Below are 17,724 nucleotides of genomic sequence, written 5' to 3'. Positions count from 1 at the left end.
GCGGGCCGAAGTCCTAAGGTGGTCATACAGGGCATCCGCACTATTAAGCCATTGACCGCCTCGAGGCGACCAGCCTGCCTGGCTTCTTCCTCGGATAGACCCTCGTTGGCAAGCAGTTGTTGCACCCCACCGAAGACGGCCCGTTAACGCAAAATTACTGCAAATAGCTGCCCGAGCCCCCAGAGGCGGAGACCTCGAAAATCTTCTTCAGCTGAATCTTCAACTTGCGATCCTGCAGGTCCTTCAACATCAATGGTTCCCGTGACCAGGATGGTCGTCCTCTTTGTGACCGCTGAGACTGCGGCATCCACCTTCGGTACCCGCAGGACCTCCAGAGGTCCTGCAGAGCTCTATCCCTTGCCAGAGGGATAGAGCTATCTCCTAGCCTTCATGACCTTGAGCCCTAGGTCTGGAGTATCCCATTCTCAAAAGAGAAGATCCGACACAGAGAAGTGAAAAGGGAATGTAGTAGGAGGGCCACTCTAGCCCTAAACACCGGATCATGGATCCAAGCCAAGACTTCTTGGGTGTGTTTGTAGCGATCCCTAACTCCTCCAGAATGGCGGGAATCAGCGGAGCCAGCTCATCCCTTCGAAAAAGGCGGATTATCCTCGGGTCATCTCCCTCCGAGGCCTGGCTCTGTCTTGCCACTCCCTGTGTCGGCGTGTCATCTGCCTCAGCCCCCCCTCGGGGGCGGAGAGGGCTCTTCAGGAAGTTCCTGATCCAAGGATTCGGGGGAGGACTCCGTGTCCACTCTAGGCGGAAGGGCTCTCAATGGGCGTTTAGATTTGGGCCGCCCCTCCGAGCTCCCGACCGAGGACGAGGCTTATCTGCGGAGAGTGACCCCTAAGGGCCCCCCTACTGGGAAGAGTGCCTCTTGTGGGCTTTGCAGGGCTTAAAGGCTCTATGCATGGCCAATATAAATCCAGAAGAAAAAGAAGTATCAGACCCCTCCGAATTCGTGCCCCCCCCCCCGATGCCCCCGCTGGAGAAACAGGCCGTGGGGTTGGCCACTGTGGGAAGAGCGAGGGCGGGAAATCCCAGGGCTACGGTCACCGACGCAAGAGGAGCCGGCGGCAAGATGGCCGACTTTCCCGTGATTTTTTAAAACTGTTTGAGGGGGACTGCGAGGGGCTCCCCGACTGCGAGCGTCTGCCGCCGCACAACCACCCCCCTGAAGTGAAACTGAGGTACCCTAGTCTCCCGGGATGCAGGCTGAGCACAGCCCATCCTGGGAGAGGCGTGCGCCATCCGCATCACGTGGCATGCTTGGCACCACGAAAAGCACCCGTGCACAAACCGCGACAAAGAAGGGGGGAGGGAGGGCAAAGACGCCGAAGACGACAGCCGCCACCGCACTGAGCAGAGAGAGACAGAGACGCCGCCCGACTGAAATAAGAAAAACGCTCCGTCCCTTTTTTTTTTTTTGTACCTGGAGCTGTCCCTCGTCGGGTCCTGAAGCAGTCCAGTTGGGGTGAGTGAGCCAGGCTCCCCGGTATCACCCTGGCTGGGCTGCACACTAGCACAGGGTCCTCAACCCTTAGCCCCAGCTACTGCTCAACCAGGGGGGATGGTCCCCTCAGGACCTGACAACCCCCTGTGAGCGAAGGACCGGCTCTATCAACAGCTTCCTCCTGAAGTCTATTCTTTTTTTTTTTTTTTTAAACTTAATCGAAAGAAACAATCCACACAAAAAAACCTGACTAAACTAAACACCCCTTTTCTCCATTTTTAAATTGATTCAGACTGTGGGAGATGCACCCGAACCATCTGCTGGAGACAGAGTAATACTGGCAGGCTGTGGGTGGCACCCTGGTATTTATGGCAGAGCCTGTCAAGTTTTGCTCTGTCTCCATCTGCTGGTGCGGAGGCAAAACCCCAGGAGTCTGGGCTCATCTGGTAGTACAGGGAAGTGCTGTCTTGGTCATGTTACGTTTCTCTCTTCACCAAACCCACTTGCTTCTTCTCTATTTCTGTGGATAACAGTTATCCTTCCACTGCCCTCAATCTGTAATGTTAGGGTCATCTTAAGTCTCCTCTCTCCTTCTCTACCCATTCAAAACACTGCTAAAAGTAGTTTCTTTCTCTATATCACCAAAATATCTTCTTCCCTTTCTGAACACACTATCAAAAAACTTTTATTCACTCTTGCTCCTCGTTTAGACTACTATAACCTATGCTTCCCAGGTCTCTCACTAAATACAATCTATTCAAAATTCAGTTACAGAAATTATCTTTTGCCAGTGTTGCTATACCCACATAACCCTTCTTCTCACGTCACTAAAATGGCTCTCTATTCATTTCCACATACAGTTCAAGCTTTTCTTACTCACCTTCAATTACATTCATTTTTCAGCAAATCAGTGCCTCTCCCTCTACTCTCCTGTGCACACCCTTCATAGGACAGATCACCCATCTAAACCCTTCTCTTCCATCACAAACTCTAGACTCTGTGCCCCTTATGCCTGAACAGACTTCCTGAGTGGGAGCATCATGTTCTCCCTCTGCCTTATTCAAATCCAGCTTAAAAACCCACCTTTGAGGCTGCTTTTAAATCTTAACCCTTGTTCTCCTGATTATAGCCTTGTTAGTTTTAACCATGTGCTGTAATAAATAAAATTCCTAAGGTCTATTATTTGAACCGTATGTTTTGCTTGACTGTCTCGTGTGTATTTGGACAGAGCCGAATGCGTCTTGTAGTGCTATAAAAATGGTTAAGAATAGTACCTAGATATTCCTCTATCAATGTGTTGTCTGTTAAGGGAACTGTCTTTCGGTTGACCGTTGCTTGTCCACGTTTCAGGATCAGCTCTCGGATGGATTTCAAATTTGGATATCTGTAAAGACAGTAAGAAATCACTTCAGAAATACTCCATCAGCCAGAAGATGGTTTAATTGTCCATCCCACCACAACAAATCAATAAGGCGTTAAAACCTCACAATGCTACAAGTGTCAGCCAGGTATGAATGAAAAAGAAGGGGATTAGCGAGTAGCGAGGGTTAGCTTTCATAGGACCTAAGGAGAAGGCTTTACATGGGGAGGTAAATCTTATCAGGCTCTCATGACACAGAGTAATAATTACACAGCCTGTGCACTGGGAATAATATGGAACCCTTTAGGGGGTCTCAGGATGGTTTTCCTGCATAAAGTCAGAACTGATATGTAAAATACAATCATGTATAGAAAGGCAGAATGAAAGAAGAGGTAGTCAGATGTGGCACCCCTATGGGTTGGCCACTAGATGTCACCTAGCTCCTATAGATAACCACCAGCTAGAGGGAACACCATTTGGTAGCTGAGTGGGTGGCCCCTGCTTAAAACTAGGTACTAGGGCTGGATTCAGGGTGGTATTTGAGTTCAGAGTTTGGGAAGTGAGGAGCCCTAGGTAGAGTGGGTTCTTCTTGGAGAGACCTACAGCCTCACGCAGTATACCTCTGGGATAAACCTTCCTGTGCACACACAATACAGGTAAAGCAAGAGACTTTGTTAGGATTTTGAATGTGTTAAGGATTATTTTGCCTGGGCAGCAGCTTTGGGTAAAGCTTGCCCCCTCCCGCATCCAGATGCCAGGTCCCTTAGCCCTGTTTATTATGCTTCGGCAGCCAGAAAGGAGCAGCAGGATGGTGGCACTGCAGAAGGTATTTGAACACTTAGTGAATTATTCCATTTTTGGTAGAGGAGAGGGGTTTTTTTGTCCTCCCTCCTCTCAGTCCTGGAGCCCAGGGCAAAGTGTCAGGCTCCCATCAGAAGTAAAAGATCAGTAAAGACGACGCTAGACAGGACCTCCCGCCTCTTGGGAGCCAGGCAGATGGCTGGGTAATGATGTGAAGACAGCTGGATTCAGGTAGGACTGCAACAACCTTTAAGGGGATTCCCTCCCACAGGATAGGATCCTTCCAGAGCATTGTAGAGAGTCAGCCATCCCCAGGACCCAGAGGCACTGGCACGCCGCTGTACATCCATTTATCTCACCTGGACATGGATTACTTTTTAAAGAAATCAGTAATTGTTTATTGAACACCCAGGCCTGTGCTGTGCAGTCTTTGTCCCTTCCAGCACCAGGCAGAAGAGCTGTACACAAGAAAGGGTTACCCACCGCCTGGGCCACAAGCACTTGCTTTCCCACCAAAAAAAAGGGGGGTAATAAAACTGGAGGGGACTTGTGGCAAAGGATGATAGCCCTGAGAAGCAAAATGTTTTGTGTGCCCTTGAAGGTAAATACCCCTCAGAAGAAAAGGGTCACACAGAAAACATATCAAAATGAATTTAGTGAAAAAAACCCAGAACTCTAACATTAAACACTTATCCATACTTTACCATTCCAAATAAATTCACATACACACACTGAGAAACGTAGGAAAGTCCTTGATAACAGAGCACTGCACTTCTGACCCATCTGCTCACCTGAATTACCAACAGATACAGCTTGTGCTTCAGGCACTGTGAAACTATTCCTCTTCCTTCTCCCTATAGGGTGAAAACCTTCCTACTTATAACATCAGCTGGGACAAGAGCCAGCCCAACTCCCCTGCAGCATTTTTAACTGGCCCAGGGACTAGAAGTGCAGCCTTTGCACCTGCTCACCAGAAATGGCAACAGAGAAAACCTGGGATAAGAGGTGAACCCTCCCACCCTGCCAATATTTAATATGGGCCCAGGCCTGCCTGGCTGGCTGGCTCCTCCCAGGCCCCTGACTCCCACTCCAGCCACTAAAATTAAAGCAAGCCTGTGGCCCAGGCCTAGCCTTCTGGGCCTCAATGGACCCATCTCCTCGCTGTTAAAAACTGCGGGGCCCTCCCTCCCTGGACATCACTCTGGCACCATTTTTAAAGCTCCCGGAGCTGAGGCACAAGTAAGTGGGCTTTGCTTTTGTCCTTAAGAATTTTTTCAGTTCAGGTGGGAAGGGGTAAATGGGGACCAGAAGGAAGGTCCCTGGCAGATTTTAACAGGAGTTGCCTACTGAGGCCCAGCTGGATAGGCCCAGGCACCAGGTTCATTTTAATTTTAGTGGCCAAACTGGGGGTCAAAGGGTCTGGGGAGATCCTGGGTTCAACTGGCAGAGCGAGAGGGTGCTTGAAGGGCCACGGAAGGCCTTTTATTGACAACTAATATGAACACACTGAAAATGCACACTCTTAGTAGCTACTAAAATGACAGGATATGTGGGGACCATGGGCTTACATTGATTGAATGGGGGGGGGGGGGGGGGGGGGGGGACGACACATACTTTAGATTTACTGTTTTGCCGTTCAGGGTTGTATTTAATTCATTGGATTAATGAAATTAGGATTTTGCCAATCTCTTGGTCAGACCATTCATTGATAACTTTTGTGGGGTTGTCATCGGCAAACAAGAAAACAAATCTAAGAAATTTTGCTTGGATACCTGTGGACGAGTTTTTAAATGCATGCTCTTTGCCAGTTTGAGGATGGAGATGAGGATGTAGTTCAATTGACCAGTCAGTGGTATTTGGAAATGGCCAGCATGGCGGATAGTGTAGCACCTTTATATTTGTTAACTAAGACCTCATAATAAACCCCTATAGTTCACAGAGGAGTTAAGATCATTTGAATGGCATTAGTGAAAACTGAGTAGTGAACACGAGCAACAGTAATTTAATTTGCACCTTAAGCTATATTTGGAAATTGATAAAACAAAAAATATCTTAGCTCTTTCTTTTCAGCACAAGTTTCTGGTACGGTGAATCCCTCTAAAGAATTGTTTTGGTTGGTTAATGGACTGTTGAGATCAAAAGAAGCTAAGCAGCTGGAACTAAAGACAACTGTGAGAGGTTAGCTTTTTATTTTAGAGAGACTGTAAGCCCTGTGGAGATAGGGAAATATCTATAGTACCTGAATGTAATCTGCTCTGATGCACCTTTGAAGATCCAAAAAGCGGAATATAAAAATATAAATAACTAAAATGTATTATTTGAGGGTAGTTGGTAGAGGGGAGGAGGGTAGTGTTTGGTGATCCTGCAGTTGAGTTGGATGTGGGATTGGTGATGAGGCGTTGTTAGAGGAATTAATGGCCTCACAACCTTGTGTTCAGAATTGGGATATGTTTGCCTCAGTGTCAGGAAATTGAGAGGTTGATGGTTAAAATAAATTCCTCTAAATGACCTCTGGACATGCTACTTGTATATGTGATTAAGACTGCCAGATCGGGTCTGGCTACCTTTATTGTTGCCCTTGGCAATACCTCCTTATTTGAAGGTTATCTTCCTAGGGAGTTAAAGTGCACTATTAAGCCACTCCCAAAAAAAATCCTCCTTGGATCTTTTCTTGGTGAAGAACTTCCATCCCATTTCTAATTTCTCATCTTTAACTAAAATAATTGAACAAGTTGTTTTAATGCAACTTGAAGAATTTGTGACCATTGGGAATATTCTTGACTCCTTACAATCAGATTTTAGAATGTGTCATTGGACAAATATTGTTGGTAGGCCTTATGGATGATCTATTAAGATTAAGAGATGCAAAGTCCCTATAGTCCTGATTATGTTGTCTTGATTTAGTCTATCCCCAGATCCTTTTACTGGGACAATTTTTGTGTAGTTCTCATTTGTCATATCATAAGAAAGAGGTGATATGAGATGAGCACAGGTCACTGAATTCCCACAAAACTCACGTCTTTTGCCTTGTCTTAATATTTTTATTCAGCTTCTGATACAGTTATTTTGCTTCAGTTTAATGTGGTATTCCATATTTATGCCAATAATATACAAATATATGCCCTTTTGGGCCCCAATATTGGGGAAGAAATAGCTCAGATCAAGAGTTGTCTTGAGGAGGGTGGCAGCTGATCATAGAAAAATCAATTATTTTGAACCCTTCCAAGACAGAAGCAATGCTTATTATCTGGAATCGCGTCTAGTTGAGTATTCTGTAATTTCAGTTGGCTAGGAAAGTTCTTCGTTTATTTAAAAGATTTCTTATCCACTCTTCAACAGTTCAGGGAAGGGTACAATAAAACATCCATAATAATTAAGAGTACATAGTTTAGGGATGTTATTGAATGGAGAAATTACTTTCCTGATAATTTTGTTTTCCTTAGTGTAGACAGATGGACTCAGGACCAATGGGTTATGCTCTTCTGCCAGCAGATGGAGACAGAGTCAGGTTTCAAAGCTGACATCACCCTAGATACCCCTGCAGTGACCTCAGCCCTTCAGTATTCTCTTCAAAAGCCACTGTGGACATACTATTGAAAAAACTTGATTTAAAATATGATTAAGAGGAGACCAGGAAGGGGAGAGAGAGAGAGAGAGCGTCCTGAGTGCGTGCCTGTAGCAGTAGACTGGAGGCCTGTCGGGGCTGGAGTGTTCCTGGAGTGCTGACGAAGTGGACAGGACACGCCCCCGAGTGACGTTACCAGCATGCAACGCAGGAGGAGGTTTAAAAACTGCCTCCCTGCGCCGTGCGCGCAGCTTTGGTTTTTTTGAAACATCTAAGCTGCTCTAGGACTCTTCCCATCTCCACCAGGGGGAATTCAAGTAAAAGACGACCTAACTCAGCTAGGTACCTTTTGTTTCTTGGATTTATTTTAAGTTATGCCTCACTCAGCCAATAGTGGAAGGTACTGTAGCTAGTCCGATGTTGGGCCCAATGGACGCCCACATCAGAAGAGGAGTCACAACTCCAGGTGAAATGTCGCTTGAAGGGTTCCAGGAAGGCATGGTATCCCTACGTGACACTGAGATCTTGTTGTCCCCGAATCAAAGAGCAACCCCTGAGAATCCTGCGATGGTTAGACTGGAATCATAGAAGGACACTCCGTAGCTTCCTGAAAAGAGTAGCGAATTAGGTGGTGACCTAGGAACAACTTTGACTTCAGTTGCAGAGGGGGCCAATCTGGTTGGCATCTCAGAGGGTAATGTTAGAGAGATATGTGCTGCCTCAGGAAACTGTTCAAACTTCTGTTAACTTAGGTTATGATGTCGTTGAAATACTTCCGACTGTAAGACCGCCTGTATTTCCTTAGAAGTTATCTGGGAAATCTTAGTGGTTTTAAATAAGAATGTTACTTTGCAATTGAAACCTCTGGTTAATAATATAGAAAAGCTGGAATCCAGGGCTAATAAGATAATTTTGGATGATAAGAGAGATCAGGCTATAGAGAATGTTACTAGTGAATTAAAAAGACTAATCAAAATGAGATGATAAAAGAAAATCAATATTTGTCTAGAAAGCTGGAAAATCTTGAAAACCAAGTCTGTAGTAGGAATTTGAGGCTGGTAAGCTTTACGAAGTTGCCAGCCTTATCAGCGAAAGAAATGTGGAATAAATTTGCCTTAGAATTTTTGAAAATTCCACAACAAGCGCTGCCTCCTCTCACTCAAATATACTATATTCCTTCTTGGAAAATTACTTCTGAGAAAGAACAAGAATTTCAGTCAATAATACCATTAAATGTTACTGAAAGTTTGGAATCCACAAATTTGAAAATGGTTCAACCAGCCACTTTGATTAACTCCTTTTTACTAAATTCTAATAAAGAGTGGGTCCAAAAGTTATTTTTCAGAAACATTAAAGAAAAATTCTGTCAGTTAAATGTAAGATTATTTCCAGATGTCACTAAAGACACTCAAAGGAGAAGGAAAGAATTTCTTAATCTAAGACCTAAGCTATTGCAAATGGGAGCTTTGTTTAAATTAAAATTTCCATGCAAATGTTGTATAAGCTATCAGACTTAAGTATTGTTGTTTTCAGCCATCACACTTGATTAAGTTTATTACAGATAAAGATATAGAGCAGAATTCAGGAAAAGCAAACCCTTAGTAATATAACTAGAATAGCTCTATAAAATGGTAGTAAGATTGTCTGTATTTTCTTTTTCTATGAATGATGTTTGAGGAATAAGCTTTTAAAATGTTTCCATTTGAATCCCCCCCTATATAGAGGATTTAGAAGCTAAATACATCTTGATACATCTAATTTTAAAAACTACAGACCAATTTCAATCCTGCCTTTCATAGCCAAATTAATAGAAAAGGTAGTAAACAAACAACTAACAGAACATCTAGAATTTAATAATATTCTCTTCCCTGCGCAGCACGGCTTTCGAGGAAGCCATAGTACAGGGACACTTTTGTTGTCTTTAAATGACACGGTTTTGAGAGGATTTGTTTATGGAAGAGATTTATACTTGCGCTCTTAGATCTATCGGCAGCGTTCGACAGGGTAGACCATAAGATACTGTTAACTATACTTGAGGAAATTGGTTTGACAGATCTAACATTAAAATGGTTTAGTTCCTTTTTAAGAAATAGAACATTCGCTGTTAAAATAAATGAGAATATATCAGAGAGCTTTCAACTAACAGGGGTCGGCGCTGTCGGCAACATTGTTTAATGTGTATCTGCTGCCTCTGTGCCATTTATTAGCAGGTCTTAATCTGATATATTTTGTTTATGCCGATGATATCCAGATTTTGTTTCCGATTGAGAATGATGTGGATGCGACTATCAAACTTATCAAAATGTATTTAAAAATTATCAGACAAGTACTGACAATTGAAATTAATTTTAAACCTTGATAAAACTGCATTTATTATTTTAGATAGGAAAAGGTTTTATGATGAACAAAAACTAAGCTTGACCACTGATATTAAGGATATGAAATTTGAAAATGTAACAAGAAATTTAGGTTTCCAGATCAATACAGAATTTAATTGCCAAAAACACATTTCAAAGATAGTTAAAGAAGGATATGGGAAGTTAATGATGCTGAAACGACTCAAACCATTGTTATCACAAGAGAATTTTAGATTAGTATTACAGTCAATGATATTCACAGGATTGGACTACTGCAATGCAATGTTCCTAGGTCTACCAAAAGTCGGACTTAGACCTTTACAGATCTTACAAAATATGGCAGCACGTATACTGACAGGTACCAAAAGGAGAGAAAATATAACTCCAGTACTGAAAACGTTACACTGGTTACTGATTGAACAGAGAATAATCTTTAAGGTGCTCTGTATTATCCACAAAATTCTATATGGAGATATAACTGATTGGCTTAATGCGACAATAAGATTGCATGTCCCGCAATGAGATTTGAGATCATCCAATAAGGGACTCCTTACAATTCCAAATATTAAATCAGCCCACTTGTGCAAAGTCAGAGAATGAACCATATCAATTGAGAGTCCGAAGTTTTGGAACAAATTACCACCAGACTTGAGAGTGCAACTTGATGAAAAACAATTTCGGAAGGATTTAAAAACCTGGTTATTCCGGCAAGCGTATACAGATGAATAGAGGACACTTATCCTTTACTGTCTTAATTTTTTTTTAAGGGTAGCATTTTATTCCTAATGATGGTAATTTTTATATCTTTTAGATTATAATTTTTAGATATCTATAATATTATAATATGTATTGTTTCATTCTTCTAACTATTCTTTTGTTTTTTATTATATTTGAATCTTGTGAACTGTTGAGATGGATTCCTTCATACAACAGTATATAAAACTGCTTAAATAAAATAAATAAACAAATGAATAAATATGGTATCAATATATTTCTTATTGGTATACATAATATGTAAATTTGCAAATGGCCATGTATATGTTTATCAAGGTATTCTTGATTGTAATGTTAATATCTGATAAATAAATTAAAAAAAAAAGATTAAAAATGGATAACAGTAAATGCACTCAACAAACACTGAACCCCAGTAAGAATATAGATGCTCTGGATCTAGGGATTGGATGACTGTTTACTCGTAATCTCTTGCAATCGATATCCACTCCATGAGCGAATCCCTGGCACAGTTCTTGGGCAGCCGTGGGCGGGATGCTGAGTCCATCTGTCTACACTAAGGAAAACAAAATTATCAGGTAAGTAATTTCTCCATTTCCTAGCATGCAGTCAGATGGACTTAAGACCTTTAGGATGTACAAAAGCTACTCCCGATCAGGGTGGGAGGCTGCCTGCAGTCCAGTTAACACCGCCCTTGCAAAAGCTGAATCCTCTCGGGTGGGATGCAAGGAGGACCACATCACCGCTCAGCAGATATCGACGGGAGAAAGCAGTCTAGCTTCTGAGCCTTAGTGGAATGAGCTTTAACCCGAGAAGGTAATGGCTTTCCTGCCTCCACATAGGCTCCCATGACCATCTCCTTAATCCAGCGAGCTATGGTAGCCCGTGAAGCTGGTTTACCCACTTTCTTCCAGATACAACACCAAAAGTCTACTGACATTCAAATGACAGAGGCGGCGGTATGCTTCCACGTCCTTTTGCTTATCTAAGGATGGCAACAAAATGAACTGATTCAAATGAAACTCCAAGACTACCTTGGGCAAGAAGGATGGAATGGTACGAAGCTGTAACGATTCTGGAGTCATCAGGAGGAACGGTTCCCGACACAACAATGCCTGTAGTTCAGAGATGCGACGTGCCGAGTATATAGCCACCAGAACACCAATTTCAAGGTTAATAAATGCAAGGAAAGATTGTGCAGCGGCCAAAAGGAGGGCCCTGCCAAAACTTCTAATACCAGATTAGGATTCCACAAGAGAACTGGCTTCACCTCTTTCAGAAAATGGGCCACGTCCAGATGAGTTGACAGGCGGGTTCCATTCACCTCGCCCCTGAAACAGGACAGAGCTGTTACTTGGACCTTCAAGGAGTTAAGGGTCAAACCTTTATTCAAGCTGTCCTGCAAAAATTCTAGAATTAGTGGGATTTTGACTGCCCGGGCGGGGGGGCACGGCGGTCCTCGCACCGGACCTCAAATACTCTTCAGACCTGCACATACGCTAGGGATGTAGAGAACTTCCGATTGCGGAGTAAGGTGGCAATTACTGCCGCAGAATATGCTCACTTCATCAGGCGAGCCTTCTCAAAGGCCAGACCGTAAGACAGAATAGAGTCAGATCCTCGTGAAGGACCGGTCCCTGCTATAGCAGATACCTGTGTGGTGGAAGGCACAGGGAGGTCTCCACATGTCCGCATACCACGGACACCTGGGCTAATCTGGAGCTACTAAGTAGGATTAATCCCCTGTGGTGCTCGATTCTGCGAATGACCCTGCCCAGGAGGGGCTATGGAGGGAAGGCGTATAGCAACTCTTCTTCTGACCAGGTCTGAAAAGAGCATAGATCCCCAGGGACCACTGATCTCTTCGGCGACGGAAGAATCGGGGAACCTTATTGTGAGATGCGGCCAGCAGGTTGATGGATGGGAGACTCCAGTGATCTACTATCAGCTGAAAGACTTTGGCTGACAACGCCCACACTCCTGGATCCAGACTTTCCCTGCCTAGAAAGTCTGCTCTGACATTGTCTTTTCCTGCGATGTGGGAGGCTGAGATCATCTGTAGATTTATTTCCGCCCATTCCATATGGAGATCTATCTCCTGTGACACTTGCTGGGGGGTTTAGGACGAACTTGAACCAGAGGACTGAGACCTCCCAAAGGGCAGAGACCTTTGAAAAGTCAAATTTCTGTAGGGGCAAAAGCATTGGTAGCCCCTGGATAGACCCCTAATAGGCAAGGGGCACTGTACTGCTTTCTCATCTTCTAGTAGCCAGGGAACTGGAAATTCACTCCATTTACTGGCCAGCTTTTCCAATTCACTTCCGAAAAGGAGTGATCCTTTAAAGGAAATCCTTGTAAGATTTGCCTTGGAGGTTTCACCTGCTGACCAGTTCTGCAGCCATAGCTGTCTTCTGGTCGCCACCACTGAGGCCACTCCTCTGGCCGAAATACGGACAGATCCGAGCCAGCGTCAACTAAAAAGGCAGCGGGGTCCATAACCACTCTGGAAATCATCCCCGAATCATCCACCTCCTTAGAGAGAAGTAGGCACGAACGAGCTTCCAGGGCACAACAAGAAGCAATCTGTAAGGTCACTGCTCCTGCGTCAAAGGCCTGTTTAAGGATGGACTCCTTTAAGGCCACTCCTCCCTCCATTGGCAATTCCTCTCTATGAAAAAAACGTAACATGGTCCGATTCGGTTCTAAACCAGGGGAATTTCCCCATCTTCCAAGGAATCTGTATCCTCCTCTTTATCCGTGCAATCCCTGCCAGGGATCCTCTTGGTGAGGAGAGGCATGCTGCAAGGTCTGTCAATAGGACTGGGAGAGGGAGGGCTTACCAGCCAAGGTTCCATCCAGACAGAGGCAAGTGAAGTAGCAGACTGTACCTCACTGAGTCTTGAAGGCCCTGGAAAAATTCTTCAAAAGAGAAGGCAGCCGGGTGCATGCCTAGCCCAGGAGGAACTGGGGTAGGTGCCGCTGAATGTCCCTCTCCCATGGATTACCCAGTACAGAGGTACTCAGATCCAGGGTACTTCCAGATAAGGCTGTGGCTAATCCATCCTCTGAATGGGAGGAGCTGGGCTTAGCAACATCCGGGGAGGCCAACTCTCCCTGGGCTTCCTCACAGTTATGACATAAGTGGAAATCCAGGTCAGACTGTGAAGCCCTAATACAGGGGTCGGGAACCAATGGCTCGCGAGCCAGATGTGGCTCTTTCGATGGCTGCATCTGGCTCGCAGACAAATCAAACTTATGGGCTTATGGCGGCGAGGAGCAGTAGCGTCGGCGGCGGCGAGGGGCGGCGGCGCGCGTGAGGGAGGGAGGGGAGGGGAGGGAAGGGAAACCTCCCCCCCCCCCCGAGATCTTCCGTCTGCTCTATCTGGGCTCTGACCGACGGCCCGCAAATGCGCCGTAGAGAGCAGCTCTACGGCGCATGCATGGGCGAGCACGTCGGTCAGAGCAGAGCGTGCCTGCAAAAAAAAAATGGCGCTGGGAGGAGCAGTAGAGGCGGCGAGGGGCAGCGGCGAGGAGCAGTAGCGAGGAGTGACTCAGGGGAGGGGGGAGAGAGTGACTGAAGGGAGGAGGAAGTGGCTGAGGGGAGGGGAGGGAGGGAGGAGAGAGTGACTGAGGGGAGGAGGAAGTGGCTGAGGGGTGGGGAGGGAGGGAGGAGAGAGCGACTGAGGGGAGGGAGGGAGGAGAGAGCGACTGAGGGGAGGGGGAGGAGGAGGAGAGAGCGACTGAGGGGAGGGGGAGGAGGAGAGAGCGACTGAGGGGGAGGGAGGAGCAGTGGCAGCGGCGAGGGCAGCGGCGAGGAGCAGTAGCGGCGGCGGGGAGTGACTGAGAAGTCACATTAATGGTAAGAAGTACTTTATTCATCATTGGTTAGCAACAGCATAACAACGTTATTAAAAAGAATTCAGAGACTTATTGTACTTTAAAAGTGTTGGTCTTACATAAAATGCACATAATTACTTGTATTTAGTTTTAAACATATTGTATGGCTCTCATGGAATTACATTTTAAAATATGTGGCGTTCATGGCTCTCTCAGCCAAAAAGGTTCCTGACCCCTGCCCTAATATGACAAGCAGCGCACTTTGTTTATTGGCTCCAGAGCCATTGGCGGCGGTAACTATGTTCTGTTGGCTCGCGCTTAAAATTTTATGCGCATAGGAGGTGGGAGAGAAGGAGGAGGTGAAAGGAGAACAGGCAGCCTTCCGGAGGAGCGGTTGATTTCCCGGCCTCGACAGGGTTTCTGCCTGCCATTTCCTGTGACTGACGTCATCTGAGGGTGACGCCCTAGGGCCTACAAAATTGTTCCAGTTGAGGCGCGCAGTCGCCTCCGGCGCGTCGCCAAAGGGGCGCGCGGCTTTGTTTTAATTAACTTTGCCTCCATCTCTTCCCCTTCTGTATTTTATAAAGTTTGACTGCCTCCCTGGAACTCTTAAAGCCTCCATGATTGAAGGGACCTAAGACTCATCCTACATGCTGAGCGTTGGAAGTGTCCGTTTTGAGCCGTTTGGTATTACTTAACATACGGGCTGATACAGTAAACCACGGGGGAGAGCGGGCGAGCGCCTGCTTTCCTGTGCACGTGATTCAGTAACTTAATTTATTTAAATTAGGGCCCGCGGTAAAAAGAGGCGCTACAGACACTAGCGCGTCCCTAGCTTCTCTTTTTTTGACGGAAGCGGCGGCTGTCAGCAGGTTTGACAGCCGATGCTCAATTTTGCCGGCGTTGGTTCTCAAACCCGCTGACAGCCACGGGTTCGGAAACCGGACGCCGGCAAAATTGAGCGTCCGGTTTTCAACCCGCGAGCCCATTTTACTTTTTTTTTTTTTTATTATTTTTAACTTTCGGGACTTCTGACTTAATATCGCCATGATATTAAGTCGGAGGGTGCACAGAAAAGCAGTTTTTACTGCTTTTCTGTGCACTTCCCTGGCGCCGGCAGAAATTAACGCCGACCTTTGGGTAGTCGCTAATTTCTTAAAGTAAAATGTGTGGCTTGGCTTGCACATTTTACTTACTGTATTGCGCAGGAATGACTAATAAGGACATCAGCGTGCATTTGCATGTTGCGGGTGCTATTAGTCTCGGGGGGGGGGGGGGGGGGGGGTTGCATGCGCGTTTGACGCGCTATTACCTCTTACTGAATAAGGGGTAAAGCTAGCGCATCGAAAACGCGCGTCCAAATGCCGGAAATGTCAAACTATATAAAGGAAATGTAAAAACCTGGCTATTCAAACAGGCTTTTTATAAAGAGAACGGAGATAAAGAAAGTAAGTAAAGCAGCAACATAACATCAGCACTCAGCATTTACACCCTAGGTGCTTATTTGTTATTTTAAGAGTCACTGTTAACCTTAGATAAAAAAACAAGAGATTTATATGTAAATTAACTAGGACACATGTATTAAATGGACAAGACATAGGTCACTCATCAAATAGTCTTTATATTGAAATTTTCTGTGACCGGAACCCTGACGGCACTTTTTATAAACTTATAACGTACTATTCACTTTCCATTTTTCCTTTCTTTTTTAACATTAATATTTGTGCCTTATTGTAAACCGTTGTGATGGTATATGACTTAACGATGGTATAGAAAAGATTTTAAATAAATAAAATGATAGATGCCCTGATCTAGGGATTAGGTGATGGCTTACCTATAACCTCTTGGAATCTAGATTCACTTCATGGGCAATTCCTTGCTGCCATTCCTGGGCGGGATGCTGAGTTCATCTGTCTACACCAGGGCTTGGGAAACAATGGCTTGCGAGCCAGGTGTGGCTCTTTCGATGGCTGAATCTGACTCGCAGACAAATCAAACTTATGGCGGCGAGGAGCAGTAGCGGCGGCAGCGCGCGTGAGGGAGGGAGGGGAGGGAGGGAAGGGAACCCCCCCCCCCGAGATCTTCCGTCTGCTCCATCTGGGCTCTGACCGACGGCCCGCAAATGTGCCATAGAGAGCAGCTCTACGGCGCATGCGTGGGCGAGCACGTCGGTCAGAGCAGAGCGTGCCTGCAAAAAAAAAAAAATGACGCTGGGAGGAGCAATAGCGGCGGCAGCAAGGAGTAGTAGCGGTGGTGGGGAGTGACTGGGGGGAGGGAGGGAGGAGAGAGTGACTGAGGAGAGGGAGAGAGGAGAGAGCGACTGAGGGGAAGGAGGATAGAGTGACTGGAGGGAGGGAGGGAGGAGAGAGTGACTGAGGGGAGGGGGGAAGTGACTGAGGAGAGGGGAGGGAGGCGGAGAGAGGAGAGTGACTGAGGGGAGGGGGGGAGGAGGAGAGAGTGACTGAGGGGGAGGCTAGGAGAGAGTGACTGAGGGGAGGGAGGAGAGAGTGACTGAGGGGAGGGGGGAAGTGACTGAGGGGAGGGAGGAAGGAGAGAGTTACTGAGGGGAGGGGGGAAGTGACTGAGGGGAGGGAGGGAGGAGAGAGTGACTGAGGGGAGGGGGGGAGGGGGAAGTGACTGAGGGGAGGGAGGGAGGGAGAGAGTGACGGAGGGGAGGGAAGGAGGAGAGAGTGACTGAGGGGAGGGAGGGAGGAGAGAGTGACGGAGGGGAGGGAAGGAGGAGAGAGTGACTGAGGGGAGGGAAGAAGGAGAGAGTGACTGGGGGGAAGGAGGAGAGAGTGACTGAGGGGAGGGAGGGAGGACAGAGTGACTGAGAGGAGGGGGGGAGGAGAGAGTGACTGAGAGGAGGGGGGGAGGAGAGAGTGACTGAGGGGGTCTAGGGGAGGCTTGAGGTCCAGCTCCTGCAGGATATGAGGGATTAGGTCCTCTAGCTCCTCCTTTTGAAAGATGTGAAGGACCCGCGGATCATCTCCTTCCAGTTGCTTAGCGAGGAGCGGATCATCCGCAAGTGAAGACGGCGGATCTCCCCCCGGATCCGGGAGAGGGGCTGCCCCTCCCCCCGAGGGGAGGGCAACATGTATCCTGGGTGCCCCCTGGTCCGGCCCTGGTGCCCCCCCCCGAAGTGCCCTGGGCTCCCATGGGTGTCTCCGATAGCCGGGGAGCCTTGGCTGGTAGTGGCTGGAACCCGGAAACCCTAGGATTCTCCAGGCGCTGCAGGTAAGCATTATGCATAAGCACAATGAACTCCGCCGAGAACACGGGGGGGGGGGGGGGGAGCCCCCGGGGGTACCGGGAGAGCTAGCAAAGGAACCGGGGTAAGCATCAGCGGGGGTATGTCAAAGAAATCCTCCCCTGCATCTCCTGATGGCTGCTGCACCTTGTCCCCGGCTTCCAAAATGGCCACCGTTCCCGCTGAAAGCCGGGGGCCGGCTCCCGTAGTCCACGGCGTGCTCGAGCACGCGAAAAAGCTTTATTCCGCGGCAGGGAGGTGTCCTCCCCACCAGGGAGGCACCTTTCACAAAGACCCTCGTGTGACCCTCGCGACCCCGGGCCGCCGCACGCCGAGCAGCGGGACCACAGCATGCTCGGAGGCTACCGG

At 46.9% G+C, this 17,724-nt stretch overlaps 1 protein-coding gene across 2 annotated transcripts in view; it reads right to left on the bottom strand.

Annotated features, from left to right (window-relative positions):
• Positions 1–17,724, bottom strand: part of RPL7L1 (ribosomal protein L7 like 1) — a 97,841-nt gene that overhangs the window by 38,987 nt on the left and 41,130 nt on the right. For both annotated transcript variants that reach the window (XM_029592776.1, XM_029592777.1), the window contains exon 5: positions 2,728–2,837. In XM_029592776.1, coding sequence (XP_029448636.1) covers positions 2,728–2,837 — 110 coding nt within the window. The remainder of the gene's footprint in view (positions 1–2,727; positions 2,838–17,724) is intronic.

The sequence above is a fragment of the Rhinatrema bivittatum genome, chromosome 3, assembly GCF_901001135.1.
Source record: "Rhinatrema bivittatum chromosome 3, aRhiBiv1.1, whole genome shotgun sequence".
Taxonomy (NCBI): Eukaryota; Metazoa; Chordata; class Amphibia; order Gymnophiona; family Rhinatrematidae; genus Rhinatrema; species Rhinatrema bivittatum.
The sequence above is the reverse complement of the archived record's forward strand: the minus strand, read 5'-3'. Positions and strand labels throughout refer to the sequence as shown.